General features: G+C 42.3%; 3 protein-coding genes across 10 annotated transcripts; 2 read left to right on the top strand and 1 right to left on the bottom strand.

The window, feature by feature from the left end:
- Positions 1-6,097: 6,097 nt before the first annotated feature.
- Positions 6,098-8,208, top strand: LOC123157469 (uncharacterized). Of its 7 annotated transcripts, none has more exons than XM_044575755.1 (4): positions 6,098-6,277; positions 7,033-7,106; positions 7,627-7,828; positions 7,925-8,208. In XM_044575755.1, exons 3-4 carry the CDS (start codon positions 7,634-7,636, stop codon positions 8,021-8,023), a joined length of 294 nt encoding a protein of 97 aa, XP_044431690.1. In that variant the 5' UTR covers positions 6,098-6,277; positions 7,033-7,106; positions 7,627-7,633; the 3' UTR covers positions 8,024-8,208. The 7 variants fall into 7 exon arrangements, with proteins under 7 accessions (XP_044431690.1, XP_044431691.1, XP_044431696.1 ...); XM_044575756.1 differs by having other exon boundaries at positions 7,038-7,106; XM_044575757.1 differs by having other exon boundaries at positions 6,099-6,273; positions 7,038-7,106.
- A 1,861-nt stretch (positions 8,209-10,069) lies between these two features.
- LOC123161471 (protein FAR1-RELATED SEQUENCE 9) lies at positions 10,070-14,853 on the top strand. Of its 2 annotated transcripts, none has more exons than XR_006480719.1 (6): positions 10,070-10,498; positions 10,580-12,704; positions 12,775-12,905; positions 12,994-13,065; positions 14,167-14,239; positions 14,508-14,853. XR_006480719.1 is itself a non-coding variant. In XM_044579307.1 (6 exons), the coding sequence occupies exons 2-5, from the start codon at positions 10,633-10,635 to the stop codon at positions 14,227-14,229; spliced, it is 2,334 nt and encodes a 777-aa protein (XP_044435242.1). In that variant the 5' UTR covers positions 10,074-10,498; positions 10,580-10,632; the 3' UTR covers positions 14,230-14,239; positions 14,508-14,853. The 2 variants fall into 2 exon arrangements, 1 of the variants encoding a protein (XP_044435242.1); XM_044579307.1 differs by having other exon boundaries at positions 10,074-10,498; positions 10,580-12,700.
- Positions 14,854-15,197: 344 nt separating this feature from the next.
- LOC123161470 (histone-lysine N-methyltransferase EZ1) lies at positions 15,198-23,664 on the bottom strand. The gene is made up of 16 exons (XM_044579306.1): positions 23,368-23,664; positions 22,644-22,767; positions 22,224-22,546; positions 21,937-22,098; positions 20,553-20,637; positions 20,283-20,432; positions 20,151-20,198; positions 20,014-20,082; positions 19,195-19,895; positions 18,334-18,469; positions 18,026-18,246; positions 17,260-17,391; positions 16,893-16,983; positions 16,124-16,171; positions 15,919-16,047; positions 15,198-15,715 (listed from the first exon to the last, which is right to left on the bottom strand). The coding sequence occupies exons 2-16, from the start codon at positions 22,740-22,742 to the stop codon at positions 15,446-15,448; spliced, it is 2,664 nt and encodes an 887-aa protein (XP_044435241.1). The 5' UTR covers positions 22,743-22,767; positions 23,368-23,664; the 3' UTR covers positions 15,198-15,445.
- Between the last annotated feature and the right edge of the window lie 4,191 nt (positions 23,665-27,855).

The raw sequence follows: 27,855 nt of genomic DNA on the forward strand, positions 1-27,855 counted from the left end.
CTTCAATTGGTGTAGGCGCTACAGGAACGACTTCCTGTGCCCTGCTACACACTGGTTGAAGTGATGGTTCAATAACCTCATCAAGTCTCCACCATCCTCCCACTCAATTCTTTTGAGAGAAACTATTCCTCGAGAAAGGGCCCGTTTCTAGAAACAATCACTTTTGCTTACGGATCTTAATTAGGAGGTATACCCAACTACTTTGGGTGTCCTATGAAGAGCATTTATCCGCTTTGGGTTCGAGCTTATCAGGCTAAAACTTTTCACATAAGCGTCGCAGCACCAAACTTTTAAGAAATGACAGCTTAGGTTTCTCTAAACCATAGTTCATACACTGTCATCTCAACGGAATTACGTGGTGCCCTATTTGAAGTGAATGCGGTTGTCTCTAATGCTTAACCCATAAATGATAGTGGTAATTTGATAAGAGACATCATGGTATGCACCACATCCAATAGGGTGCAGCTATGATGTTCGGACACACCATCACACTATGGTGTTCTAGGCAGTATTAGTTGTGAAACAATTTCCACAATGTCTTAATTGTGTACCAAACACGTAACTCAGATATTCATCTCTATGATCATATCATAGACGTTTTATCCTCTTGTCACGGCGATCTTCAACTTCACTCTGAAATTACTTGAACCTTTCAATAATTCAGACTTGTGTTTCATCAAGTAAATATACTCAGAATCTACTCAACTCATCTGTGAAGTAAGAGCATAATGATATTCACTGCGTGCCTCGGCTCTCATTGGATTGCACACATCAAATGTATTACTTCGAACAAGTTGCTCTCTTGTTCCATCTTACTGAAAATGAGGCCTTTCAGTCATCTTGCCCATGTGGTATGATTTGCATGTCTCAAGTGATTCAAAATCAGGTGAGTCCAAACGATCCATCTGCATGCAGTTTCTTCATGCGTACATACCAATAGACATGGTTTGCATGTCTCAATCTTTTCAAAAAAATGAGTGAGTCCAAAGATCCATCAACATGGAGCTTCTTCATGCTTTTTATACCAATATGACTCAAATGGCAGTGCCACAAGTATGTGGTACTATCATTACTATCTTATATCTTTTGGCACGAACATGTGTATCACTACGATCGAGATTCAATAAACCATTCATTTTTGGTGCAAGACCATTGAAGGTATTATTCAAATAAACTGAGTAACCATTATTCTCCTTAAATGAATAATCGTATTGCAATAAACATAATCCGATTATGTCTATGCTCAACGCAAACACCAAATAACAATTATTTAGGTTTAACACCAATCCTGATGGTAGAGGGAGCATGCGATGTTTGATCACATCAACCTTGGAAACACTTCCAACACCTATCGTCATCTCGCCTTCAGCTAGTCTCCGTTTATTCTGTAGCTTTTTATTTCGAGTTACTAACATTTAGCAACCAAACCGGTATCTATTGCCCTGGTGCTACTAGGAGTACTAGTGAAGTACACATTAATATAATGTATATCCAATATACTTATGTCGACCTTGCCAGCCTTCTCATCTACCAAGTATCTAGGGTAGTTCTGCTTCACTGACCGTTCCCCTCATTACAAAAGCACTTAGTCTCGGGTTTGGGTTCAACCTTGGGTTTCTTCACTAGAGCAGCAACTGATTTTCTGTTTCATGAAGTATCCCTTCTTGCCCTTGCCCTTCTTGAAACTAGGGGTTTCACTAACCATCAACAATTGATGCTCCTTCTTGATTTCTACTTTCACAGTGTCAAACATCACGAGAAGTTCAAGGATCATCATATCTATTTCTGATATGTTATAGTTCATCACGAAGCTCTAGTAGCTTGGTGGCAGTGACTTTGGAGAAACATCACTATCTTATCTGGAAGATTAACTCCCACTCGATTCAAGTGATTGTAGTACTCAGACAATCTGAGCACAAGCTCAACGATTGAGCTTTTCTCCCTTAGTTTGTAGGCTAAGAAAATCATCGGAGGTCTCATACCTCTTGACGTGGGCACTAGCTTGAAATCCCAATTTCAGCCCTTGGAACATCTCATATGTTCCGCGCCGTTTCAAAAAACGTCTTTGGCGCCTCAATTCTAAACCGTTTAACATCACTGAACTATCATGTAGTCATCAAAACATGTATGTCAGATGTTCGCAACATCCACAGACGACGTTCGAGGTTCAGCACACTGAGCGGTGCATTAAGGACATAAGCCTTCTGCGCAACAATAAGGACAATCCTCAGTTTATGGACACAGTCTGCATAATTGCTACTATCAACTTTCAACTAAATTTTCTCTAGGAACATATCTAAAATAGTAGAACTAAAGCGCAAGCTATGACATAAACTGCAAAGACCTTTTGACTGTGTTCATGATAATTAAGTTCATCTAATCAAATATTTAGTGAACTCCCACTCAGATAGACATCCCTCTAGTCATCTAAGTGATACATGATCTGAGTCAACTAGGCCGTGTCCGATCATCACATGAGACAGACTAGTCATCATCGGTGAACATCTCCATGTTGATCGTATCTATTATACGACCCATGTTCGACCTTTTGATCTCTCGTGTTCCGAGGCCATGTCTGTACATGCTAGGCTCGTCAAGTCAACCTAAGTGTTTTGCATGTGTAAAGCTGGCTTACACCCGTTGTATGCGAATGTTAGAATCTATCACACCCGATCATCACGTGGTGCTTCGAAACAACAAACCTTAGCAACGGTGCACAGTTAGGGGGAACACTTTCTTGAAATTTTAGTGAGCGATCATCTTATTTATGCTACCGTCGTTCTAATAAAATAAGATGTAAACATGACAAACATCACATGCAAATCATAAAGTGACATGATATGGTCAATATCATCTTGCGCCTTTGATCTCCATCTTTGAGGCGCGGCATGATCACCTTCGTCACCGGCATGACACCATGATCTCCATCATCATGATCTCCATCATCATGTCTTCATGAAGTTGTCTCGCCAACTATTACTTCTACTACTATGGCTAACGGTTAGAAATAAAGTAAAGTAATTACATGGCATTTTTTAATGACACGCAGGTCATACAATAAATTATGACAACTCCTATGGCTCCTGCCAGTTGTCATACTCATCGACATGCAAGTCGTGATTCCTATTACAAGAACATGATCAATCTCATATATCACATATATCATTCATCACATTCTTTTGGCCATATCACATCACATAGCATACCCTGCAAAAACAAGTTAGACGTCCTCTAATTGTTGTTGCATGTTTTACATGGCTGCTATGGGTTTCTAGCAAGAACGTTTCTTACCTACACAAAAGCCACAACGGTGATATGCCAATTGCTATTTACCCTTCATAAGGACCCTTTTCATCGAATCCGATCCGACTAAGGTGGGAGAGACAGACACCCGCTAGCCACCTTATGCAACAAGTGCATGTCAGTCGGTGGAACCTTTCTCACGTAAGCGTACGTGTAAGGTCGGTCCGGGCCGCTTCATCCCACAATGCCGCTGAACCAAGATAGGACTAGTAACGGTAAGCAAATTGAACAAACCAACGCCCACAACTACTTATGTTCTACTCGTGCATAGAATCTACGCATAGACCTAGCTCATGATGCCACTATTGGGGAACGTAGCAATAATTCAAAATTTTCCTACGTATCACCAAGATCAATCTAGGAGATTCTAGCAACAATAGAGAGAGAGGATGCACATCTTCATACCTTTGAAGATCGCTAAGTGTAAGCGTTACAAGAACGCAAATGATGGAGTCGTACTCGCGGCGATTCAAATCGTAGAAGATCCGATCTAGCGCCGAACGGATGGCGCCTCCGCGTTCAACACACGTACAGCCCGGGGATGTCTCGTCCTTCTTGATCCAGCAAGGGGAGAGGAGAAGTTGAGGGAGAACTCCGACAGCACAACAGCGTGGTGGTGGTGGAGCTTGTGGTTCTTCGGCAGGGCTTCGCCAAGCACTACGGAGGAGGAGATGTATGAGGAGGGAGGGGATGCACCAGGGGAAGGGTCCCGGCTGCCCTCCCACCTCCTCACTATATATAGGGCGAAGGGAAGAGGGGGAGGCGCCCTAGGGTTTCCCCTAGGGGGCGGCGGCCAGGGCAGATTGGATCTCCCTAGGGAAACCCTAGGGAGACTTGCCCCCCCCCCCAAGCCAATAGGTGGAGGCTTGCCTCCCAAGTCAGGTGGAGGTGCCCTACCTCCCCAAGCAACATGGGAAAGGGTGTGGGGGCGCACAGCCCCTTAGTGGGCTGGTTTGCTCCCTCTCCTTGGCCCATGAGGCCCTGCAACACTTGTCGGGGCCCCCGAAACACCTTTTGGTCATGCTGGCCATAGCCTGGTACCCCCGGAACACTTCCGGACTCCAATACCCTTCGTCCAATATACCGATCTTTACCTTCGGACCATTCCGGAGTTCCCCGTCATGTCCGAGATCTCATCCGGGGCTTCGAACAACCTTCGGTAACCACATACTATTTCTCATAACAACTCTAACGTCACCGAACCTTAAGTGTGTAGACCCTACGGGTTCGGGAACCATGCAGACATGACCGAGACACCTCTCCGGCCAATAACCAATAGCGGGATCTGGATACCCATATTGGCTCCCACATGTTCCACGATGATCTCATCGGATGAACCACAATGTCGGGGATTCAATCAATCCCGTATACAATTCCCTTTGTCCATCAGTATGTTACTTGCCCGAGATTGGATCATCGGTATCCCAATACCTCGTTCAATCTCGTTACTGGCAAGTCTCTTTACTCGTTCCATAACACATGATCCCTGACTAACTCCTTAGTCACATTGAGCTCATTATGATGATGCATTACCGAGTGGGCCCAGAGATACCTCTCCATCATACGGAGTGACAAATCCGAGTCTCGATTCGTGCCAACCCAACAGACACTTTCGGAGATACCTGTAGTGCACCTTTATAGCCACCCAGTTACGTTGTGACGTTTGGTACACCCAAAGCATTCCTACGGTATCGCACAATCTCATGGTCTAAGGAAATGATACTTGATATTAGAAAAGCTCTTAGCAAACAAACTACACGATCTTGTACTATGCTTAGAATTGGGTCTTGTCCATCACATCATTCTCCTAATGATGTGATCCCGTTATCAATGACATCCAATGTCCATGGTCAGGAAACCATAACCATCTATTGATCAACGAGCTAGTCAACTAGAGGCTTACTAGGGACACGTTGTGGTCTATGTATTCACACATGTATTACGATTTCCAGTTAATACAATTATAGCATGAACAATAGACAATTATCATGAACAAGGAAATATAATAATAACCATTTTGTTATTGCCTCTAGGGCATATTTCCAACAGCAGTACTAGCTTTCTTGATTCTTTTGGTTTCCTCTTTGTTCTTACCTTTTTTATTATTTTTGAAATTATCTTGTCTTCTTTTTTTCTGTTCTAATTCTTCTGTTTTTTATTTTCCTTTTATAATTAATTTTTTGTATTACCTTTTTCTGATTATTTTTTCTATTTACTTCTATTATTATATTTAAAACAGAATCTAAACATTTTTGACACATACACAAATATTTTTTACAAAAATGTGTGAACACTTTTAGAAATTAGATGAAGATTATTTCTAAAGCATGAACACCTTTAATGATTACATAAATTTGTTTTCTAAAAAAATAGATGAACTTTTTTAGTTACATGATTTTCTGTGAACACTTTCTAAAATTACATGATTTTTTCAGAAAGGGTGAAAACACTTTATTAAATTTCATAAACATTTCCATAAAATGCCAAACATTGTTTTAGCTAGATGAACATGTCTTACAATAAGTAAAGTAGTAAACACTTTTTAGTTAAATATAAAAAGTGTGGACACCTTTTAAATACATGAATACTATTTTAAAATACATGGATATTCTTCAAAAACATGAATATTTTCTCTTATTTATTAGTAGAAAATTGAATATTATTTTTAACAGGTCCATTTTGGCAGCGATGCGGTGGGCTGGCCGCAATTTCATTCCATCGCCCCAAACAGTAAACATTTTGCCCGTATGGCCTAAATATCTTCTGGGCTTCCGTCCCGTCCTTTCCCATCTCGAACAGACTTCGGCCGCTTGCCCTTTCCTCCAAGAAAGAAACGAAAACTCCGGTAAAAAAAAACAGAGAGAAAGAAACGGAAACCACAGCCGGCCGAAGCCTCCGCTGCCCCACCGCCGGTACAGGAGCCAAGCAGCAACGCCGCCGCCCGGAGCTACGCCGGCGACGAATCCATAGGCAGGTAGCCACCGCTCTTTCGTCCTTCCTCCTCCATCCTTCCTCTCCCTTCCTCCCCCCTCCCTCCTTCCTCTCGCATCCTCTGTTTGTTCTTTTTTTTTCCCTGATTTTTGTATTGGACGAGTACTTGCTGTAGATTTGATATTGTGAGAATATAATGATGACTATTTCTAGATGAGTACTTGCCGCATGATTTTTCCAGCGCATGTTCAAGTTTACATGTGAAAGGATTTTGCTTGATAGGTGTTTGTGATAATGCTTGTAGGGGCAAATGTTTACAAATTGTAGTTTGAATTTATTTCAGATGATCAAATGTTTTGCTTTAGCCATGTTGAAGTGAAACATGCAGTGCATGACGATATATAGAAACGAAAAGAGTAAATTGTTTTATCTGAATCAAAGCTTAGGAGTAAATGCAATTTGAGAGAGCAGGAGCTTTGTCTTGGTTATTATACTGGACGAAATTGGTTTACACATTAGCACTGCTGGTATTGTTGGCATCATAGATGTCCCAAATCTTGTTTATGACTGGGAATATAGTGGTACTGTCATGCTGTGTTGTTGATTTTAATAGTCAGACCTAAAATGTTAGCTGATTAAAGTGATTGGTTCTCCTTTTGGATGTTAGCTGACTGTTCTTAAGATTCCACCTTTCGTGTTATGCCATGATAGATGTACAGCTAACTAATGATTTGACTTGCTGCTCCATATTCATTTTACACTTACTAAAAGTATAATTCTATCCCTTCTTGGAGTCAGAACAGGGCATCAACATTGTCAATTGGAGAGGCTTGGAGCTGCTTTGGCATCCACAGTAGAGCAAACACAAGAAGGCAATCTGCTGTTCCTAGCTTCTATACATTTTTTTTTGTGAATAAAAAAATATTAGACCGTATCCCTGTATTGGCGCTTTTCGAAAATGGCAGATTTACATATCTGGCCTACCTGTATCGGTGCATTTTAGCTTCTTATTTAGTAGGAGTACTTACTAATTACTAGTAATGAATTATGTCGAACTTATGGTCACTGTATTCCCCTTTTATTTCAGATTCAGTTGTGCATCACAGATTTGTCTCTGTTCCTTCTGAGTCAGTCCCACCTCAAGTTGATTACTGCTGTCATGCGATTTCTATATTGCACTCTCTTAAATTTCAGTTTGGTGAAGTAGATAATGTTCTTTTTTGGTTTTAAGGTTGCAGTAGTCAAGTATGACAAACGGCATATTGTTCTTCTTTCCCTGATTAAATGTGTAGACTAGCTGCAGTGATGCAGAAGTTAGCTTCGAGGTCCATATTACCCTGGTCTCCTCTTCGGAATATGTACATCAACCTTTTCTCCCTTGGTTTGTTTCAGTATCGACATGGATTCCAGCAATGCACAGTCTGAAGGTTCTCAGCCACCTGTTCCTCCTAAAAACCCTACCATGTCGTCGTGCCGGAAGAAGAAAACCGATGATGATGCCACCTTCCTCGAAGACGTGAAAGAGCACATTGACGAGTTCATCCATGCCTCCATGGACGAGCACAAGACCTGCTTCAAGAAGACCATCCAGAAGGTATTTGCGCTGGCACTGAAACTCGGAACTTTCGTTGTTCTGCCTTGTTTAACTTTGGTATGTTCATGATCAAGCCACTTGCTTTGTGTCGCTCAGATGTTCGGGATGTCGAAGGCTGTTGCGGAGCGGTCCGCTGCAGCAAAGGAAGCTGAAGTCGAAAGCGCTTTGCCTCTTAAGACCAGTGTGTCCCAGTAGGAGGTTGCATTGGTGGTGGCTGGCCGGTTCTTGCTTTCTGGTGGCCTGGTTCTTGTATCAGCAATCTAGCTAGTGTTTTTTTCCTACTATTGCTGTGTGGTCACTATATATTTTTCTGTAAGAAATGTTGAGTGATATTAACATGAGTATAACATGAGACTGGAGCACTGGCAGGTTTTGCTATACAAGGCCCATGATAATTAATGTAGGCAGTGATTCCAGTATAGGCCCACTAACAGCAACGAAACTGGATCCAGGCATTCAGCAATGTTTCAGTCTTGCCTCAAACTAAAACAATGTTTCAGTCTTGTGCTTCAGATGAGCTGAATCGTGTGAATATCTTCACTCTGCTTCGTTCCGTTCGTCCAACAAACTATTTTTTTGGACGAACTACTTTTTGACAGAAAAAGAAGAAAAGCCCTGCCAGAAAAAAACAAAGCCTTTAATCCCAAACAAATTAGAGTTGGTAGAACTGAAACTTGTAAGATCTCACAACCAACTCAAGGTTCTGACACAGGAATAGCTAACTTCTGCGCATCCTTGTTCATGGCTAGTTCTTTGGTAATATTACAGTCCATTAGATCTCTCTTTACGGACTCCTCTTATGTTAAGTTTGGTCTACCCCGACCTCTCTTGACATTCTTTATCCGTCCGTTATGCAGTGGGCTTTTGGAGGCATACGCCAAATATGCCCAAACCATCTCAGACGATGTTGGACAAGTTTCTATTTAATCGGTGCTAACCCAACACTATCTCGAACCCAGTGACGCGGCTGCTGAGAATAAGATACAAGTACTTTTGACGATAATGAGGACGGGAACAGAAGGGGTGGCGGGAAAGAAGATGGCGGAAGATAAGGGTCGGCGGGAAAGACGGTGGCGGGAACAGAAGGGTTGGCGGGAAAGGCAGGTTTGGCGGGAAAGGGTTCCCGGGAACATGGTTATGTTCCAATCATCTTCAGGGAGGATGACTGGAGCTAATCATCTTCAGGGAGGACGACTGGAAGGCCTTGTTCTCAGGACGACTGGACACTAATCATCTACCAGTAAGACGATTAGTTTCAGTTGACACCGTATTATTTGTGAAATATATCTAAACCGTGTATTATTTTTGTAAATTAATAAAAAAATGTATTATTTTAAAAAAAATAGCTGCTTTGGTTATACTCCAATGAAGGTGGTTGCAGATGACCCAAGATATGTACCATTCCGGTTCCGGCAAACTCTTGCTGCATAGATGATGATAGGGGGTGTCCGATGGGCCCGCCCACCAAGAGGGGTTTGGCAACTGGTTTCGATTGTTTCTCATTTTCTTTTGTTTTTCTTGCGATTTGTTTTAGTGAAAATACTTCCTTCGTCCTAAAATAAATGTCTCAACTTTATTGCAACTTTGCATTATTATACTAAAATTAGTACAAAGTTGAGACACTTATTTTGAGACAGAAGGAGTAGGAATACATTTACATGATGAACATTTTTTCTCACGTGAATGTTTTTCAAAATATAATCAACATTTTGGTAAAATACGTGGCGAACACTTTCAACATGATGGTAATTTTTCAAAAAACATATGAATTTTCGAAAATAAAAAATATTCACTCATTTCTTCATGTAATTAATAAATATACATGTTTGATGAGAAAACCAAAGGAGAGCGGAGGAAGAAGAAAATCATTGGAAAAACCAAACGAGAAGGGGACTATGTTGCACTTTATTGATCAATGAGGTTCATAGGAATTTTTACAAATGTCATAAGGCTCAACTAGCCAAACATGCCGACCAAGATCTAAAAAAGAAAGAATTTCGTTAAACTATCCGCTTCAACATTTCTATCCATGAAAGTACAGAAGAACCAAAAGAGTAGTGGTGAGTAAGAAAGACACAGGCAGTTTTTTTTTAGTTTTTTTTAGCGGAGGAAGATACAGCAGCTGACGAGCGCCATGTGCGCTACCTCGACTATCTTGCAGCATTCAGCGGCAGATAGGTCTCCGTTAAACACGAAAGACGAGCTTCATTTATACGGCCACACCCACTACACCTCGTCTCCGGCCCATTTACCCCGGTTCACTTACAGGACTCCAACACCGGGTCCAGGCAACACCGCCGGCGCTTTCCTTAGACCCGTTCCACCATCTCGGTCGTACACCGCACGACCAACCCCCGCCCCCGTCGCTGGGCTCCGGCGAGCCCCGCCGGCGGTCGCCCGTGAGCTCCGCAGCTAGGCTTCTCCTCTCCGCCATCCCGCAGCATCTCCTCTTCCTCTCCCGAGCTATCTCGCGCGCGCTCTGGCCTACCCAAGCTCCAACCCCGACCCCGCTGTGCCCTAGAGCTGCCGCCGTGCGCCGGAGCTTAGCGTGACCGCCTCCGCCGACGCATCCTCCTCTCACGCGCGCCCCCGCGACTGCCGCTCCCGCTCTGCCTCACGGCGGCCCTGCTATCTCCTCCCCGTCCGCAGCCTCGCACATTTGGTTTTGAGGTATGAGCTTTCACACATCCAGGTGATTAGATTACTCAAACTCAAACTTATTACTAATGACCTTCACAAATTACCATGTAGATCTGGTCCCTGATGCTATTCACATGAAGGCCGGTGCATCTGCTTGAGTAGAAATGGATACCAGACCGGGCTCACAGGAGGAATTGCTTCGAATGAGGAAAAATGGTGAGGAAGGAAAGAAGGGGGAAGACCATGGAAATGCCTTGAGCCGCAAGGAGGCGACCGAGGAGCTTATCGGTTGCATGGTCCATAGTGAGGAGGAGGCATACAAGCTGTACTGCGACTATGGACATCGAATCGGTTTTAGTGTCCGGAAGGGCAAGCAGTCCTACTTCATTGGTACCAGGGACATCCGGACAAAAGATTACTACTGCTCGAAGGAAGGGCTTAAATACGACGAGCCTGTCACGGAAGCGAATTTCAACCGGCCGGACACAAGAACGAATTGCAAGGCGATGGTTCGCTTTAGAGTCGATGAGAAAGGGCGTTGGACCGTCATACGCTTTGTTCCCCTGCACAATCACCAGTTGGCTAAACCTGGGGAGAGGCATCTGTTGAGATCCGCAAAGTCATTTGCTGTTGGAAAATCAGGTGTTATAGATCCAGCAGAATCTGCGGAATCGCATGCGATGAATGGTTCCTCTGATAGGACTGTGGGTGATATTAGTGAGCCTCCAGGCTACACGACAAGGGATTGCTACAATCATGACAACGTGCAGAATATAACGCTAATTGGGGCAGGAGACAGCCAAAGTCTTGTGAGCTACTTCAAGCGTAGAACCAACGAGGAAGGAATGTTTTATTGGGATGTCCAAGTTGATCAAGAAGGCCGCATGACTAACTTCTTCTTCAGGGATGGTAAAAGTAGAAGTGATTATGACTGCTTTGGAGATGCTGTTATATTTGACACAACCTACCGCACAAATAAATATAGCCTGATATGTGCCCCTTTTGTTGGAGTTAACCACCATTGGCACAATGTTGTTTTTGGATTTGCATTCCTGTTAGATGACTCCACAGCTTCCTATGTTTGGCTATTTAAATCATTTTTGGAGTCAATGGGTGGCCAGTCGCCAAAATCGATTTTCACTGACCAGGATGAGGCTATTATGCAGGCAGCCGAGCAGGTGTTTCCTAACACGCAGCATTGCTTCTCCTACTGGCATATTCTGAAGAATGCACAGTCTCATTTAGGTACTGTAAATACTTCTCAAGCATTTCAAAATATGTTTATGAAGTGCATGCAAGGATGTGACACAGAAATGGAGCTTCAGGAATCTTGGGATGCTATGCTTGATGAATACAAACTACAGGATAATGATTGGCTTAATGGCCTTTATAAGTTTCATAACAGATGGTGCTCGGTATTTAACGAAGATACTTTTGATGGTGGGATCAACTCATCCCAGTGGGGAGAGGTCTCAAACAATATCCTCACTGGAATTGCTGATGAATCTACTTCTCTAACAAGATTTTCTCTCTTGGTTGAAAAGGTTGTGAAAACACTACGTAGAAATGAGTCGGAAGAGGATTTTCGCTGCAGCCAAACTGCTCCAGTTCGTGCAATCAAGCACAGTACAGTTTTGAAGCAGGCTGCCGAATCTTATACACATAGGATGTACAAATTATTTGAGGCTGAATTTCTGGATGGATGTGGAGCTACTTCATGTCATGAAAATTCCTGTGGTGGAAGCTTATTAAGGTTTGAAATAACAATGCAGGGCAGGGGTTCAAAAATGTGGACTGTTCTTCTTGATACATCCACAATGGAAATCTCTTGTGGTTGCAGAAAGTTTGAAAGGATGGGCCTTCTTTGTTCTCATGCTCTGAAAGCCTTCAGCCTGCAGAATGTGGATATGGTTCCTGAAAAGTACATCTTGAAACGCTGGACGAAAGATGCCAGGAGAAGCATGTATAATCTCAATCAAGAAGATTCAACACAACAAGAATGTACTGAGGCTGAACTTGCGTATCGCAATCGCGCAATGCAGTATGCGTATAACCTTGCATTGAAGAGCCAGGAACTGGAAGAAGCAAGAAAGATATTCTGGGACTCCCTTGAAACAGGAGAGAAGGCACTTGAAGTGTTCTTCGAAATGAGAAGTCTGCACGCCCAATCTGCAAAAGATGCCAGTACAAGGGAGAAGAAGAAGAAAAAAATACCTAAAGGACCAAGCACCAGTAAGTAACAACTCTCAAGTCTCCTCGTGCTTTTAAAACATCCTTTTTGCATTAAAAAATACGCCACTGTGCAGAAAAAGCAAAGCAAGCCCTGGCATCTTCCTCGGCTGCTCCGGTACTAACCGCCCAAACTAATGAGCAGCAGTTTCAATCTGCACAAGATGCAAATGGTAATGCAACCATTGGAAGATCATATTACTATCAGGTACACATAAATATGTACGAAATATTATCTTTCCTTCTGGCATTTAAGATTTAACTGATCTCATACCAGCATGGTTCATGTTTTTCAGGTTTTTCCAACTCCTATGCAACCAAACCAGATCTTCATGCATCCGAATACAATGCCTGTTTGTGCACCACAGGTATTCTGATTGGCAGATTGGCCTGAGCAAAAATTGTTTTGTCTGTTATTCAACTGTGCATTAGCATTATTACCAAACAGCACTTTGGAACTCATAAATGGAAGTTTTGTAACAAATAAATTTGAACAATGCTTCTATACATAAGTACATGTTGTTCGAGGGAAATATACATAAGTACATGACAGACGCGGATTTTGGCTCACAGGAGTCGGAGAAGCCGTAATCAGGTCCGGACGTAATCCCTCGGGATTGTTGTAGTAAATGCCACAAAATTCACTCCAAAGTGACATACCAGATGCATACACCCACTTAATAATACATCATAGATGGAAGGATGCTCAATTAATGCATCACCGTTTAGTACAGGAAAAATTAAATTCCCAAACTTTTACATACCGTCATCTATGATACAATAATCAAAGAAATGCCTAAGTTGCCCATCCCTGTCCCAGAAGTAATATCCTCCATATAGGGCTGGTCTTGCCCGAGAGCTCCATCACTGTTGATCTTCCTCGTTACTGCCTCCATTAGAAACAAACTCCATCCTGCTCCCCACCCTCATATTCTGATGGATCCAGGTTCTTCAAAGCAGATTAGGTAATATCTTGGTGCAGACCACCCAGCCATGTAGAGCAGAGGGACCTTGGTTGGACCTGGTGATGACGATGCAGACATGGTGATGGACCTTGGTTGGAGCCAAAGAAGGTGTAGGTTTTTAGATCAAGATGGCGTCTGACTCTGGAGAAGGGGAGTGGTGGGGATGAAAAGGAACAGTGCGTACGGGTGTGTGGTGGTTGGAACAAAACAGGTGATTTGTGGCTGGTGGGACAAGTCCGTGTACCATGGTACAAAACATACTAGCTTGTAATAAATTGGTACAGGGAAGTATACGGGTGGAATACGGAAAGTAGCATACGGTCCCAAGGATAGTGCAAGGTGAGGATATAGATGTATGGACCACCCGGAGCTCCAATGTAATTACCAATACATGACTCTGTACTTTTGTAGACTAAACTGAGCAAACTTCACGACATCAACAAGTATGCCGTACTATTTTCTACTCCCTCCGTCCCATAATGTACGACGTTTTTTGACCAACAGGATTTGTCAGCATATGCCGTGGTGCGTCCTAATTCAAATTTCGGTGGCGCGAAGAACATCTAAAGGACACAAGGTATACACTTTCTTTCCAGTAATGTTTGTTTTCCATGGAACCATATGAAACCAGCTTGGCTAGCATATTGCTTCTGCCACTCTGCGCAGAACTAGGATGGTAGGACCAGGCTTGTATCTCCCTTGCATTTCCTGAATACCCTGAGCAACATAAGCTAGATGTGAATCCCGAGTCAGCAAGGGTTTCGAATCCTACTATGCGCAAAGAGGCAAACCCCATGTTGGGTCTGAAACTTGTATGCTGATTTTGTGTTGCTCTTAACATCCAGGGTCTGCTAGATGTGTTTCTTTACAAATTTTCCTTGGAGATGGCTGCTACCAAGTTACCAACCGCCGGGCGTGGATCTTTTGTCAACCGTTATAGAGGGATCATGGTTCCAGTGATGCTGCTCTTGAGAGGAGTGGCTATTCTGTCCTCTGCCATTTCTTTTCTACCGAGGGTGGAGTCTAGGACTAATTAGGCATCCCATTGCAGTGTGACCTTTTGGGCGTAGGCAATTATATATAGCATGTAAGTTGTAACTACAAGAGTAGCCATTAATTAGCTATTAACAGGACCCCTGGAGGGAGTCCAGGAACCCTTGGCCGAGAAACGCGGTCAGGTGTAATTTTCAACAAGAGCAAAATTGCGCTTCATTTCTTGCTTGAGTTGGAGCAGGAGGAATGCGAGGCCTCGGCAATCTCTCCAATCTGACCTTGAGTTCTTTGTGTTGTCACCAAATTGTATCTAGACCATGACTAACATGATTAAGATTCTCAGGCTGGTTCTATATTTGATGGGTGGCGCTTGCATATTGTGAATTGTGATTTTAGCCTCGTATGTTGCATCTTCTGTTTTCCCCAGTGAGTCTGCGAACGAAAACGTTGGGCATTGCTCAAACAAACAAGTCGCTCGCAGGACAGTTGTGGTACCATGATCAACCCATGCAGCTACAGCAAACAAACACACATACAAGAACTTTTGAGAGGGCAAACAAACACACCACCAAAGGCATCCCAGCTGCATTGGGCATGAAGCAACCATAGCGGTTAAAAAAACCGTCCATGTTTCATCCACAGGTTCCGACACAAATGGGGTTCTCAACTTCTGACACTACAACAACAGTCATGGGCCAAGGAATGAATGTCAGGTTAAGGTACAACAGCATGCTAACAACTACCCAGTTCTGGCCCTGAACAAAAGAATCAACCAATGACTCGTGTCTCTTCAGTGGGCGAGCTTCTTGGCCCGCCCGCTGGATGGCTGCCCGGGGTCTTTCGCTCCGGGAGCGTCGGGCTTTCGAGCCCACACAGGGGCTCGGTCAGGCTCATAGCGGTAATCATAGAAGATCTCCTCGCCTGAACCGATCCGCTCTTTGGCAAATATGCCCACCCTGTGATCGCCTGCTACCATGATGACCTTGGCATAGCAATTCGGGTCAGGGGAGTGGTTGGCAAACTTAAGCTTGTCTCCCATTCTGAAGGCATCCAGAACAAACTGCATTCAGAGAGTAGAGTAAGGCAACGGCGGTTGGATCAGATGTAAAATGCAGGGGGGCTTTGAATGAAGAGTTGGGAAGGAGAATAACTTGAAAGAAATGAGCTATATCTAGTGATCAGACCAGCATGTAACCCTGAATGTTGAGAAGACTGTAACCCTGAATGTTGAGAATACTGTAAATGGTAACATTGTACACCCACCTCATTATTCAGGTTGAAAAGGAAGGACGAATTCTCACGATCATATATCTTTCCACGCTTATCTGCTTCCTTGTGAGAGATAAGCTCCCCAGTGTACTCGCCAAGATACTCATGCTTGCTAACAGTATTCTGAAGATTGTGGAAAAGATAAATAAGATGAGTTAAAGGGGAAGAGCGATGAAGAAGATGGAAGGAACAATCTTACCTTGAGAAATGCTCCCCAGCCAGAAACATCAGATTTCCCAAGTAAGACCTGAAAACAAAGTAATGACTATTCAATACCATGAACAGAACATTTTGTCCAAAACAGAACCCAGGCATTATAATGGACAGCAAGTCTTTTATCGAGAAGCATGTCTTTTACCAGCTATTTTATGTGTTGTGTCACAACATCAAGTCCAACGAGAACATTAAAATGGCCGTCGTGTACAACAATTCGGTTTTGCAATTCATAGTCATTATCACAACTAATGGCAACATCGTTGCCTCGATATCTGTTAATGCACTTTTTAGTTTTTTATAAGGGGTGGCAATGCTGGCATTGCCCTGTTCTATTTTTCGTTGATTTCAGAAGAAAAATGATGTGCCCTGCTTAAATTGATGGTAAAAATAATCTCTTAAGAGAGCGCCCAATTTAAATCAAAATCATATCCTAATTGGTCCATAACTGGCTCGGAACTAACCATAAACAAGAGTCGTTGCTCAGAAGTTTTAAATTATTGCTATATCAATACCAGCTCGACAGTAATGAGAACTAACTCAAAGAGATGTAGACACTTAAATCATGTTTAAATCACATCTAGCAGTTCAGGTATCTAAGCCTGCAGTTCTGCACACAAAGAATCTGTGGTTCTTATCTTTATTCTGTTAGATGACAGTTGCCAACCAAAGAAATCATCAAATCAAGTATCGACTCGAAGAAATATAACCAAGATGTCCACAACATGTGATAAGCTGAAGTGTAAAAAATTTACCCTTTGTTGTTGTTTAAGAAGTAGCTTCATGTTTCGGCATTCATAATTATCGCCTCTTTGGTTGGGAACTCCCAATGAACCATCTCCACACCTGTAGGTTAGAAATGGAACAGCTTAATGCACCAATGATTTATTCTGCAATACTTGAAGATGAGACAACAACATTTCAAGCTTGAACAGTTTGCAAACCATGACTCAACATTAATAAAATTGTGCCTTGCAACTTTACGGGTTTGGGTAAAACACCCATTGTGAAACTCTGGTACAAGTGAGATTGTAAAAGTGCAAAGAACAAAATGCACAGGTCCTGGTGATGCAATTAACTACAAAGCCGCTCAATGATTGATCAGATTTTGCAAATACATACCCTACCCAACAGTTTCTGCACACGTCAGGATCACATTCCCTGTCAGCAGCAAAGCATGGACACTGGCGACTGCGACACTGGCTCTTTGCACAATGACAACCTCGAAAACGATTCTTGCACATTTTCGGACACCTGAAAAGCAAAGGGAATAAACTTTCAGTTTCTCGCTCCAATTGCTACATTATGACAGCAGGATTAGGTTACAAAATTGTTTGTCCGTTTTTATGTGTTTTTATAGTTTTTATTCCATTCACAACTGAGATTTCTCAAACTAAGCAATAACAACAAAGTATCCAGGACCACATAAATTAGTCTGATTTCATTCTCTAATGAGAGTTAATCCATGTACTATGCATCTTTAAAAAACTATTTTTGAATCCAATACTAGCTTCGATATTGTCTAAAAAGAGTCCAGGCATGCTAACAAGTAAAGGGAAAGCAACTCAGAACTGAGGTATTCAATCATTCTACTAAACAATTCAATGGAATATGATACCAAACTATATCTCTAGATATAAAGTAGTTTTTCATGAGCAATTGTAGTAATGTCCAGAAGGACAAGCATTCTTAGTTCACATGTAACAGAATTAGTCCAAGCAAAATATATATACCAGCAAATGAAAAGGTAAATCTGTGGAAGAGAACAGTTATAGTCAATAACTAGAAGAACTCCATAGAAAACAGACACAAAAATACATATACTTTAGTTGCGTAGAACTTTTGCTATAATAGTGCAAGTTGTTGTAAAGGAAAATAATCAACTCACCCACAGTATTTCTCACAGCATGTCCCATTTACAAGACATGGACACTGTTTCCCACATGATGATTGACAACCACATGGGTTATATTGCCGACAAGGCTGATCCTTCCTTTCTGTAATCCTTTTCCTTATAAAATGGTAGCCTGCAGATTTCCAGGTGTACTTCAAACGACGAACTCTACCTCGCCTTCTAATAAACCGTGATCTCACACGCAACTCATGTCCCTGAGATGTTGACATTGGCAGCACTAAAATAAGAAACTAGCTGGGTGAAAAATAAAAAATAACATAGAGGGGCAGAATGAACCATACCTTTATATATCCTTTGACGAGAGAATCACCCCTGCTAAGAGTTCCAGATGCGCTGCTGTTTTCAATATAACTCATATACTGAAAAACATCGCTGCATGTTTTCATTCCACAGAGAAGGTTCCGAGCAATTAAACAACTGCATGAAAGAAAACCCATGGATTCAGTGTGGCTATTAACTCTGGGAAAGAGAGTAAACTTACGGCTATAATAATGATAAAAGGAGAGCAGTGATTTGGATCCCAGATTAATGTGCTCACACTGTGAGCAGCAACAATTCAAAAGACACATGAAAGTGTCATACCCTCGCAATTTTCATGGAAAAACGAGTATTTTTTGCACCTTGAAAAAAAATCATGCCTAAAAATATAAGTGGTGGTGGAATCCTTGCAGTTCACATTTTAAACTTTAACCATTTATATAGGTAGTATATGCCTTGACACTATGAAGATATTGTCATTAGTGGAAAATATGTCTGTAATATATAGTTTTGAGGGGATGGCCGCAACTTTTAGTCAAAGAAAGTTCATAAACATTTCCTCCCCCAGCATTTTTTCAATCCCTGGTAATCCACACTTGTAAGATGGTGAGAAACAGCATGCAAAAGGAAATGATGGGAATACTGTATGTAAAGGAATGAATTGTCTACTCAGTGAGGAACCATAGTCAAAGTCTTCTGAGTGGCAGAGTTTAAAACAATTCACACATAACCTTTACTCAGTTCAGAAAAATGTTTACAGGTTATGTAAAGCCACACACAAAAGATCACCTGACTGGTCATATAATACTGTAGTAAGCAACACATAAACAAGTGCAAGGTAATGAAACCACTGATATAGATGGTCATCAAGAGAAGGGTCCAACCTGTTCCTTCCAAAAATCTCCAAACCTTTCACTAGAAGCCCTTGCTCAATCACCTTCCAGGATCTACATTTATTTTCTTGCCTGCATATATTATCCTCAACATCTTCTATCATCAAACTATCATGGCCATCTGTTGCTGAATGTTCGTTCTTGGTTTCCTCTGTTGAATCATTACGATCTTCCCCTGAAGCTAAACTATTCTCCATTTGAGGCGCATCCTTCTTCCGAGAACTTCTTGTGCTTGGAGAATTCTGTTGTGGGGATGCAACTGAATCCTTGTGTCCATTTCGTGTATCGGATCTAAGCTTCATGTCCCTTGGCCAGAGACATCCACCAGAATTAGAATCTGATGGTGCCACTTCTCTATGTCCTTTTTTCACACTCATAAGAATCCGCTCGGCAATTCTTCTATTAGTACTTTTCCTGATTCCACCTTTTGGGCTAATTTTGACTTTTGATTGACAAGATGTTTGTTGTGGAGATTTAGTGCTCATTGGATGTCCTTCTGAGTCACTGCTTTCTGAGGCAACCCTTTGGGTTGAAGAGCCTTCACTTTGTTGGGATTTCGCTTTCTTACCACTAGAACCCTGTTTTTTCTTATTTGAGCTTAACTGGTTCCTTGTATTATCGGATGAGTGAGTTGGCTCCTCTATGTCAAGCATGTCAGAATCAACTGTGGTGGTTGCATCTGGTTTAGGAGCCTGAAAAAACGTGGTTTGTAAAACAATGTCAATGCAAGTCACATGCTTATGTTTCAAAATCCAAATTGTCAGACAAGACAAGCCAAATTTCAGAAGTCATACACCATAAAATACAAACCAGTTTATAACAATGAATACCACATGGTATACCATCATCCATGCTGTTGCAAGGTGGTTGCTTTTCTGTCTGTATGAGAAGGCACAAATTAGAATACCTCCCAATTTTGGAAATAACTCTTGAACTTCAAAACTTACAGGAAATACTAAATCTTGAGAACACCCATGTAGTTTGCAATCAAAAACCTGCCAATATCAAGATGGGCAGAATATTCATCAGCAAACCAGAGGCATTACAGAAAGCATATGATGGTTAACAGATGAACGTACTAGACATCGGCGACAAAAGAGATTGTCAAAGGAATCCAATGCTGCATCCAAATCTTTATCACGGTAGAGATCTTCCACTTTGGCATTAAGTTCAGAAAACTTTTTAAGAGAACCCCCAGTTTTCTCCCCATTTAGGATCTCATATCTGGCCTGTAAAATAGGGCTATATGTGTTAATTGTCAATAGCGAAAATGTGAACTCGAAAAGGAAAAGCCCAAATGGCCAAAATGTTATTGAGATTATATGAATGATTATGAACAGAAAACTAGCCTTTATATCACCAGCTGCCCTATCAAAACATCGAGCTAGGGTTTCCAGCACTGCATCAGACATGCCACATTCTTGAATTGTCATCCTAACATAGAGTAGCAGAGGAACATAATTAATTACATCGTCATCAAATCACCCATTGAGAAGAAAGCGTATAGCAGAAGCCTAAATCTATTTTTGGTCTATCCAGGTTAAAGAAGGTGTGTAAACTCATCAACAGGCTACGCAGATATAGTTGGACAACATAAACTCCACATTAAAGTTCCTTCAAGAGTACGCTAGAAACAAAGCATGCAGCCCATTTTAAGTAACGTAAGCCTACTTTTCTGGAGGTCCAAGCTAGTCTAGTCCGATTATGTGAACCAATTAAACATTTCGCAGTCTCACCTTAGGTAGAAAGGAAGAAGAAAGACACAAAAGTGGTATTGAATTATCAAAGTTCTTTATTACATGAAACATGAAAATAAAGTGAAGCAATGCAGGCCACAATAATTACTTAGTGATACTTCTTATTCATATTAGTTAAATACTTTACAACTCTTGATGTACCCCCGCCATTCCCTTTTCGGTGGTGTGTTTCCAGTTTTGCCAAGACCAAGGATTTCCAGCACAGAGTGCCCGCAAAGATTTTGGTCATTTTACCATCATGCACGCCCCCGTCTTATTTATCACGCTAACTGCACTCCAGATCTTTGTTCACATCATCTCATAACTGCACTATCACCCATCTCTCGTATTCATAACGCGCTATCCTGCGAAAATTGCAAACAGATTCGCTCCTGTTTTTTCTCTCTTGATCTCACACATCAGCCTTGCACACTACTGCTGTCCTGCATGTATTTATCGTGGATAAAGGAGGAACAAAGAAGATAGCGGGCATGTGTTCTGGGTGTATTTAGTACAGCCATAAATTGTGGAGATCAATGGATTAAGAGCCGATTAGAGATTAGTGAGAGGACTAGACACGAAAACTAATCATCTGACTTCCTAATGTGCCTCCTAAATAGGAACTTCAACAGGAAAAAAAAAAGAACACCACCTAAATAGGAACGGATGGAGTATTATGTTTCAAGAAAAAAAATGAGACAATCCTTTAACTTACAAGTAAATTGTGTCCAACCGTATTTTTTTCAGGAAACTATTAATTGCTTATTGTATCCTAAAACCATAAGCTGCTTGTATCCTAATGCAGCGTGGTTCCCGTACGAAAATACAAAAACAACAAATGTATTGCTTCAAAGAAAAGTAAGTGAGGTAGCATTTATTTGAGGAACTGTGATATTAAAACTAGCCCATCTGTCAATCACAAATAAGTGCAGAAGTTAAGCCAAAGCTAAGGCAAAATAATGCAAAAGAAAACAAAGGAATGCCCCAAGTTGTTTACCGAATAAGACAGTCTTCAGAAACTTTGAACTCCTTTTTCTCCTCTTCATCCTCAACAGCTTCATCCTCACTATCACTGCAAATTAAAGCTTCACCACAATTTGCATCATAGTAAATCCTTCGTCGACCAAGTACAGATTGGTCTTCTGTCATCCTCTGGTTCCTGCATGAAACCCCAAGAAAACTTTGTCTCAAGAAACCCTACAAGACCTTACTGAAGGAAACTCATTTGTACGCAGCAGGGGTTTAGGGAGGTTGAGAAGTGCATGTGGTTATAAACAGACAGACCTGTCCAAAAATGTCCATGTTGTATAAGGCGGAATTTTTGGTGCTTCTGGTAGTTTAATTGGCCTAGTGACATTCTTTGCAGTTAGATTTCCACCCAACATAACAGTTGACGCGGCATAGGAGCTTTCTTCGTCAGAACTGACACCATCTTCGTCAGCAGGGGATACTACAATACGAGGCCCAGAAGAGAGTACATCGTCTTGCCTACTTGTCAGCAGATTCGAGTCAGTGCTATTTGATGTATTTCTTTGCCAGATTTTTGAAGAATTGCCAGTGCTTTGTGTAACGGGGCTGAGCTTTATCTTGTTATCCTCTATCCTATTCTGGAAAAACAATATAACAATCAGAAGAAAAGAACAACATGAACATCTGATAAAAAAAAGTAGTGAGAGAAGTACAGAATGTGTGATCTCAAAGCACCTTAATGTAAGTAAAACGATCTGCTGTAACTTTCTTCTTCAACGAGTCAATAACACGTAAAACGTGTCGGGAGGCCTCACTTCTTTCTTCTTCTGACATATTAGCCTTACTATCTTGAGTAAACCTACACATGTAGTAACTTTAGCATAACAAGCATAATACAAAATCATATCATAGCTGTATGATTGAAGGGTAAAAGTATCAAAGCCAGAAGACAACCAACTTTAGAGCGCACTAATTAGTTGGTCTCAAAATTTTCAGGCATAATGTTAGGCATAAAACGGCGTCGTGATTACTAACTGTAAGCGAATAATGATACTGTACACCACAGAGAACAGACAAATTACTACAAATCTACAATAAATAGGCACCATCGTCCAGTTTACTGTTAGTCATGCATAAGCGTCCAATATTTCTGCGAGTTATTAGGGTACTATCCCCGAATGACTGCACTCGAAAATAAATGAAGCAGTTCTTCAGTAACGGAACGGGCGGACCATGACAAAAACCCAACAGGCCGGTGGCTCGTGAATGCTCCTACTAGAAGGGAGAAGCGCGGTATAAAACGAACGAACTCAGACTCCACCCGTTTCAGGCCGTCAGGGCGTAACCACGCGGCGCCCAGCCCGCGTCGCGGCGCCATGGACGGATCTAAACGGCGCGCGCGGCGGCGGCCTGTTTCGGGGCGGAAGCAGCCGCCGCGTGACCGGAGGGAAGGGCATACCTGGGAGCCAATGTCGGCGGTCGCGGAGACGGCGGGGACGGGCAGAGGCGGGGCGGGAGCCGCGGCGGCGGCGGAGGCGCGGGCCGGGGAGGAGGGGCTGCGGCGTGACGCCTGGCTGCGGGGTGCGGCGGCGGCGGCTCTAGGGCAGAGCGGAGGAGGAGGAGGAGGAGGAGGCTCGCGGTGGCCGCATTGGGTGGGAATGGCGGATCGTGGTCGCGGGGGCTGGGTAGGGTAGGTCAGACTCGGAGCAGGGAGATAGGTCACGAGACGGGGGAGAGGAGGGGAGGGGATTAGTTTTTGAAATGCGGGGAGGGAGGGGGAAGCGAAGGTGGTGGTGGTGGTGCTGGACAGCGCCGAGGGAAACCTGGGAAAGCAGGTGGGCTTTGATGACCCGGCGTGGATAATTGCTCTCATGGCATCCTCTCTCCACTAAAAAAACGTTTTCTTAGTAAAAGAAAATATTGACGACACGCATAATGCTTATAATTTTTGAAAGCCAAGCTTTGTCGAAGTTGAACAAATTAGCATTATAAGATAAGATCTGCAGAGAATGCAGTTACTGTTATACAGTAACTTACTATCACCAGGGAGTCGGTCTTGGATGTTTCGATCTTATCTAAGAACATTAAGGGGCTGTTTGGATCGCTACCCTCACATGCCCAGCCAAAAATTGGCGTTAGCCTTGGATGGTGTAGGCGTTTCGATAGCTGCCAATTTTTTGGCGCGCCCTGCCCTGTCCAGCTATGCTAGTTCAATCCAACGCCTATTTTTTTGGCGAGACGCGGGCGTCAGAATTGACCGCAATTAATTGATGCGCCCGCAGCTGGTAGGGGTGACCCCGGCGCAACTCAAACAGGGCCTAAGATGATTGATTGGGTCCCTAATCATATTTTGGTTATGCACATTTGCTTATAACATTGGCGGAGAATGAAAATGTGGCTTTAACGCGATGACATGTAACAAGCAACAAAGAAGAAATTGTGTTAAAAAAAGCAACAAAGAAGAAATCATCAAGATAGTAGATTTATAAAGAACTTCAATATATTCGAACCGCTGATCGATGGACATTTGAGCCATGCTTCATCGACATATGAGGACAAGTCCATAGCAAAAAGAAATAGTAGTAGTCATACATATTTGTTCTCAAAAATTCAGGTGAAGATAGGATAATCTACACACTCAGAACCAATCAACACTCTCGTGTACTTCTTTGGCTAGGAATGATGAGAAGTGTCATCGGCGCCTCACTAAGTTACTCTATACGTGAGGACATCTGCACCGCCTAAAGAAACTGAAGGCCACTCATCATTTAGAAAGACTGGAATAAGAAGTGTAATGAATGGTGATTAAATCTACTGGTAGTACTAATTTTAAATCAAGTTCATGCTATAAGATAAGTGTTTCAAAAAGCAGGGAAGACTATAAAGTAGTTGAACTATCAACTATGACAAATAAATCTAACAATATTAGGTTAACTTACTCATAGTGATTGCTCTTTGTTGATTATGGAGATAATAGTAGAAAGTTTACTGCTGATAAAACTAGTTACCATTAGTGGAAATATCAAATTTCTAATATGCACCTAGCCATATGGAGAGTAAGTTTTCACAAGTGTCCATAGGAGAACGGGTAGGCTACGCTGGCAAAAAACAAAAATTCTACCATGTTCACCCCAGGAACTCCTGCAAGTAATTACCTCTTGACGCTCAGCGTGGCAGAAGAATGTCGATGTCCCGTGCCGATATTGATGTAGTTGTACTCCTCCCCCTCCTCCTCTCTATCCCATGTACAACTCCTCACGGATCCCATGAACGATTCGTCCAAGCGCCGCATGTACAGTACCTCCAAGGTATCCACACGTACAAAGATCGGAACATCATGCGGCCAGGGTGCTAGCTCCGAAGGCGCGATCTGGGTGGAGGGAGTGCGGCGGTTAGGGTTTGTGTCTCACACACAGATTAGATTAACCCTAGTCTTGCCCACCCTTCACTTATAGACTTCCTGATGGGCTTCTACCTTAGAGGCCCATTAGCACTATAATAAACCCAATAAATGATGGATCACATCCAAACTCTGTTCCATTAAGTGTGTGACCCTATAGGTTCACACATACTTGGACATGCACGAGTGCACTACTCGGCCAATAATCAGTAGCAGCCTCTAGCAAGATGTGTCGACTCCCAAATACACGTAAAGATCGTACCAAAAACGAACCTTTCACAATAGTGTATACATGTTCCCTTTGCCTCGTGATATTGATTAAGCTCAAGGTGAGAATATGTCATCCTTGTTAATAGCTCGATCCTCTTTCTCGATTTTCATGACTCGTAATCCCTGAAAGACAGTTAACACTTAATCGAGAGTATGGCCATATATTTTCTGGATCCGATCACTAGAGTGTCCAAGAGATACTCTCCCATTGTATCGAGGGGGAAAATCTCATCTTGATCGACCATGTCTTGCAGCACGTTTTGAGGCAAACCCGAAAACTACCTTTATGACCACACAGTTATGGTGTAGCATTTGATAGCCCCTAAGTAAGCCATTACGCATCCCATGCTCATGTGAAGATCTTAGGTCTAAGGAATCATCACATTGTGTGAGACCAATTGATGGCATAGAAGAATACAATGCTCTCACAAATGTCTTATGGTGAGTCAGTAACCCCATGTTCTCCAACATGTGTTCATATTACTGATCGAAATCTCCGTGTCAATGATCCGTGAAACATGATCCTCCATCAATACATGTTCTAGTCATTAATTCATATGCATCTCTCATATGCTTGACTAGGGACTTCTTTAGAATAACATCATAGAGATAATGGGTTTCACAAATGAATCGCATATTCATTAATCAACATCATGCTATTTTATTCAAGGGATGGAATAAAAAATATTCATAAACATACGGAAATATCATCATCTCCGTGATTGCCTCTAGGTATTTCCAACAGTGTCACCTTAGGATTGATCATAATCACCCCAGATGCACCCAGATGGCCTAGCAGCCGACTACGTTCTCCTTTCGATGGGAGGCCCGACTTCCGGGTTGAGCATCATGGCGTGCAAGCCAAGGCCCCCTCGGGATAAGGTCAGTTAAAAATTATGTAAACCCTAGCTCTCGTCCTCTTTAAAAGGCGAGGCTAGGGGTAGGTCGATGACATCTGTTCCAATAGCTCAAACATCGGTAGCATTCACCATCCTCAATTTGCAATCCCCTCACACGAATCGTTCCCACCATTGATCCAAAACAATGTAGGAGTAGGGTATCACCTCAACCATGAGGCCCCAAACCTGGGTAAAGAAACCCGTGTACAATCCCCTCTGGTACCTCCGGCTACGCTCTCCACCCTACCGAGGACATTGACGGTTTTTTGCACCTTCAGCCAGCTTTGCGGTTTTTGGATGATTAATGACAAAATAGTTAAGGGACTAATATGTTTGTAAGTATGCACATGTGAAAGCCCCTGAGGATTTGATTTAAACAGTGGGTGATGACCCCTAAAAATGTTGTGAGAACATTGAAGTCTTCGGAATATCATATGAAGAACTTAAGCTTGAAGAATAGTGTTTCTTTATTAGTTTCTTTTAGTCTTCACCGAGTCATAGGGCAAATCATACTATTTAAACATGGGAGGGGGCGAAGTGAAGTAAGATTAAAGCCTTTGTGTGTGTGCCCAATCATAACCTATTACATTAGTGAGTGAAGACTTGGAAATCTCCTTCCAAGTGAGCCTTTTAGCTCAAGTGTAGAAGTTTAGTCTTTGGGGCACTTGGGTTAAATTCCTCGCTAATGAGTTGGATGACTTGCCCTTCAAAACAATCCATGTGCGTCAGTGTTTGAAAATCCAATCGTTGCCATGTGTTCGTTTCTGGATGGATTATGCATTGGGTCTGCAACCAGGACGTAGAACTATGCCAACATTTTGAACTTGGGCAAACAAATCTATGTGTTTTCACTAAGCTTACGAGTTACAATTCCTCGAACACTTTACTTTCTGCATTCTACCATGTTTCAAAGAATTCTTATCCCTCTGCCTTCCGTGAAGACTTCCCGAGTACTTTCATTCTGTTGCTTTAAACTTTAATTAAGTTTCAGTACTCGTCAAAGAATTCTATTCACATGCTACATGTGTTTACTTGCTCAGTCGCTTAGTTTTCATTTCCTCTAGCTTGCTCATGCTTACTTTACTTAGTCATTTTGCTCTGCATGCCTTCAAGTTTAGCTATCTGGCATGTTAGTTTTCTCCATTACTTGTTTACTAGTTCAGTTTTACCTTGTTTCTTCTAAGAACTTGTTGCTTTTGAAGAATTTTTTAAAAGCTCCCATTCCCCCCCCCCCTCTCTCTGGTCGACTAATTTGATCCCATGGTTTTATTCTAAAACCCACCTTCTAATTTCCATACAATATTAGTTTCGCATTTTACTATTTTATGGACTTCATATTGAGTGTGTAAAGCACCTAACTATTTACTTCTTATTTCAA

Source organism: Triticum aestivum, chromosome 7B (genome assembly GCF_018294505.1).
Source record: "Triticum aestivum cultivar Chinese Spring chromosome 7B, IWGSC CS RefSeq v2.1, whole genome shotgun sequence".
NCBI lineage: Eukaryota > Viridiplantae > Streptophyta > Magnoliopsida > Poales > Poaceae > Triticum > Triticum aestivum.

Bases quoted from the DNA above. Each gene is read 5' to 3' on its own strand.
- LOC123157469 (XM_044575755.1), top strand. From the start codon at position 7,634: ATGGATTCCAGCAATGCACAGTCTGAAGGTTCTCAGCCACCTGTTCCT. The intron at 7,829-7,924 runs GTATTTGCGCTG...TGTGTCGCTCAG, and splicing joins TCAAGAAGACCATCCAGAAG to ATGTTCGGGATGTCGAAGGC.
- LOC123161471 (XM_044579307.1), top strand. From the start codon at position 10,633: ATGGATACCAGACCGGGCTCACAGGAGGAATTGCTTCGAATGAGGAAA. The intron at 12,701-12,774 runs GTAAGTAACAAC...GCCACTGTGCAG, and splicing joins ACCTAAAGGACCAAGCACCA to AAAAAGCAAAGCAAGCCCTG. The intron at 13,066-14,166 runs GTATTCTGATTG...TTTGACCAACAG, and splicing joins TGCCTGTTTGTGCACCACAG to GATTTGTCAGCATATGCCGT.
- LOC123161470 (XM_044579306.1), bottom strand. From the start codon at position 22,742: ATGTCAGAAGAAGAAAGAAGTGAGGCCTCCCGACACGTTTTACGTGTT. The intron at 20,199-20,282 runs GTACGTTCATCT...TGATATTGGCAG, and splicing joins TCTTTTGTCGCCGATGTCTA to GTTTTTGATTGCAAACTACA. The intron at 16,984-17,259 runs GTATGTATTTGC...TCTAACCTACAG, and splicing joins TGCAGAAACTGTTGGGTAGG to GTGTGGAGATGGTTCATTGG.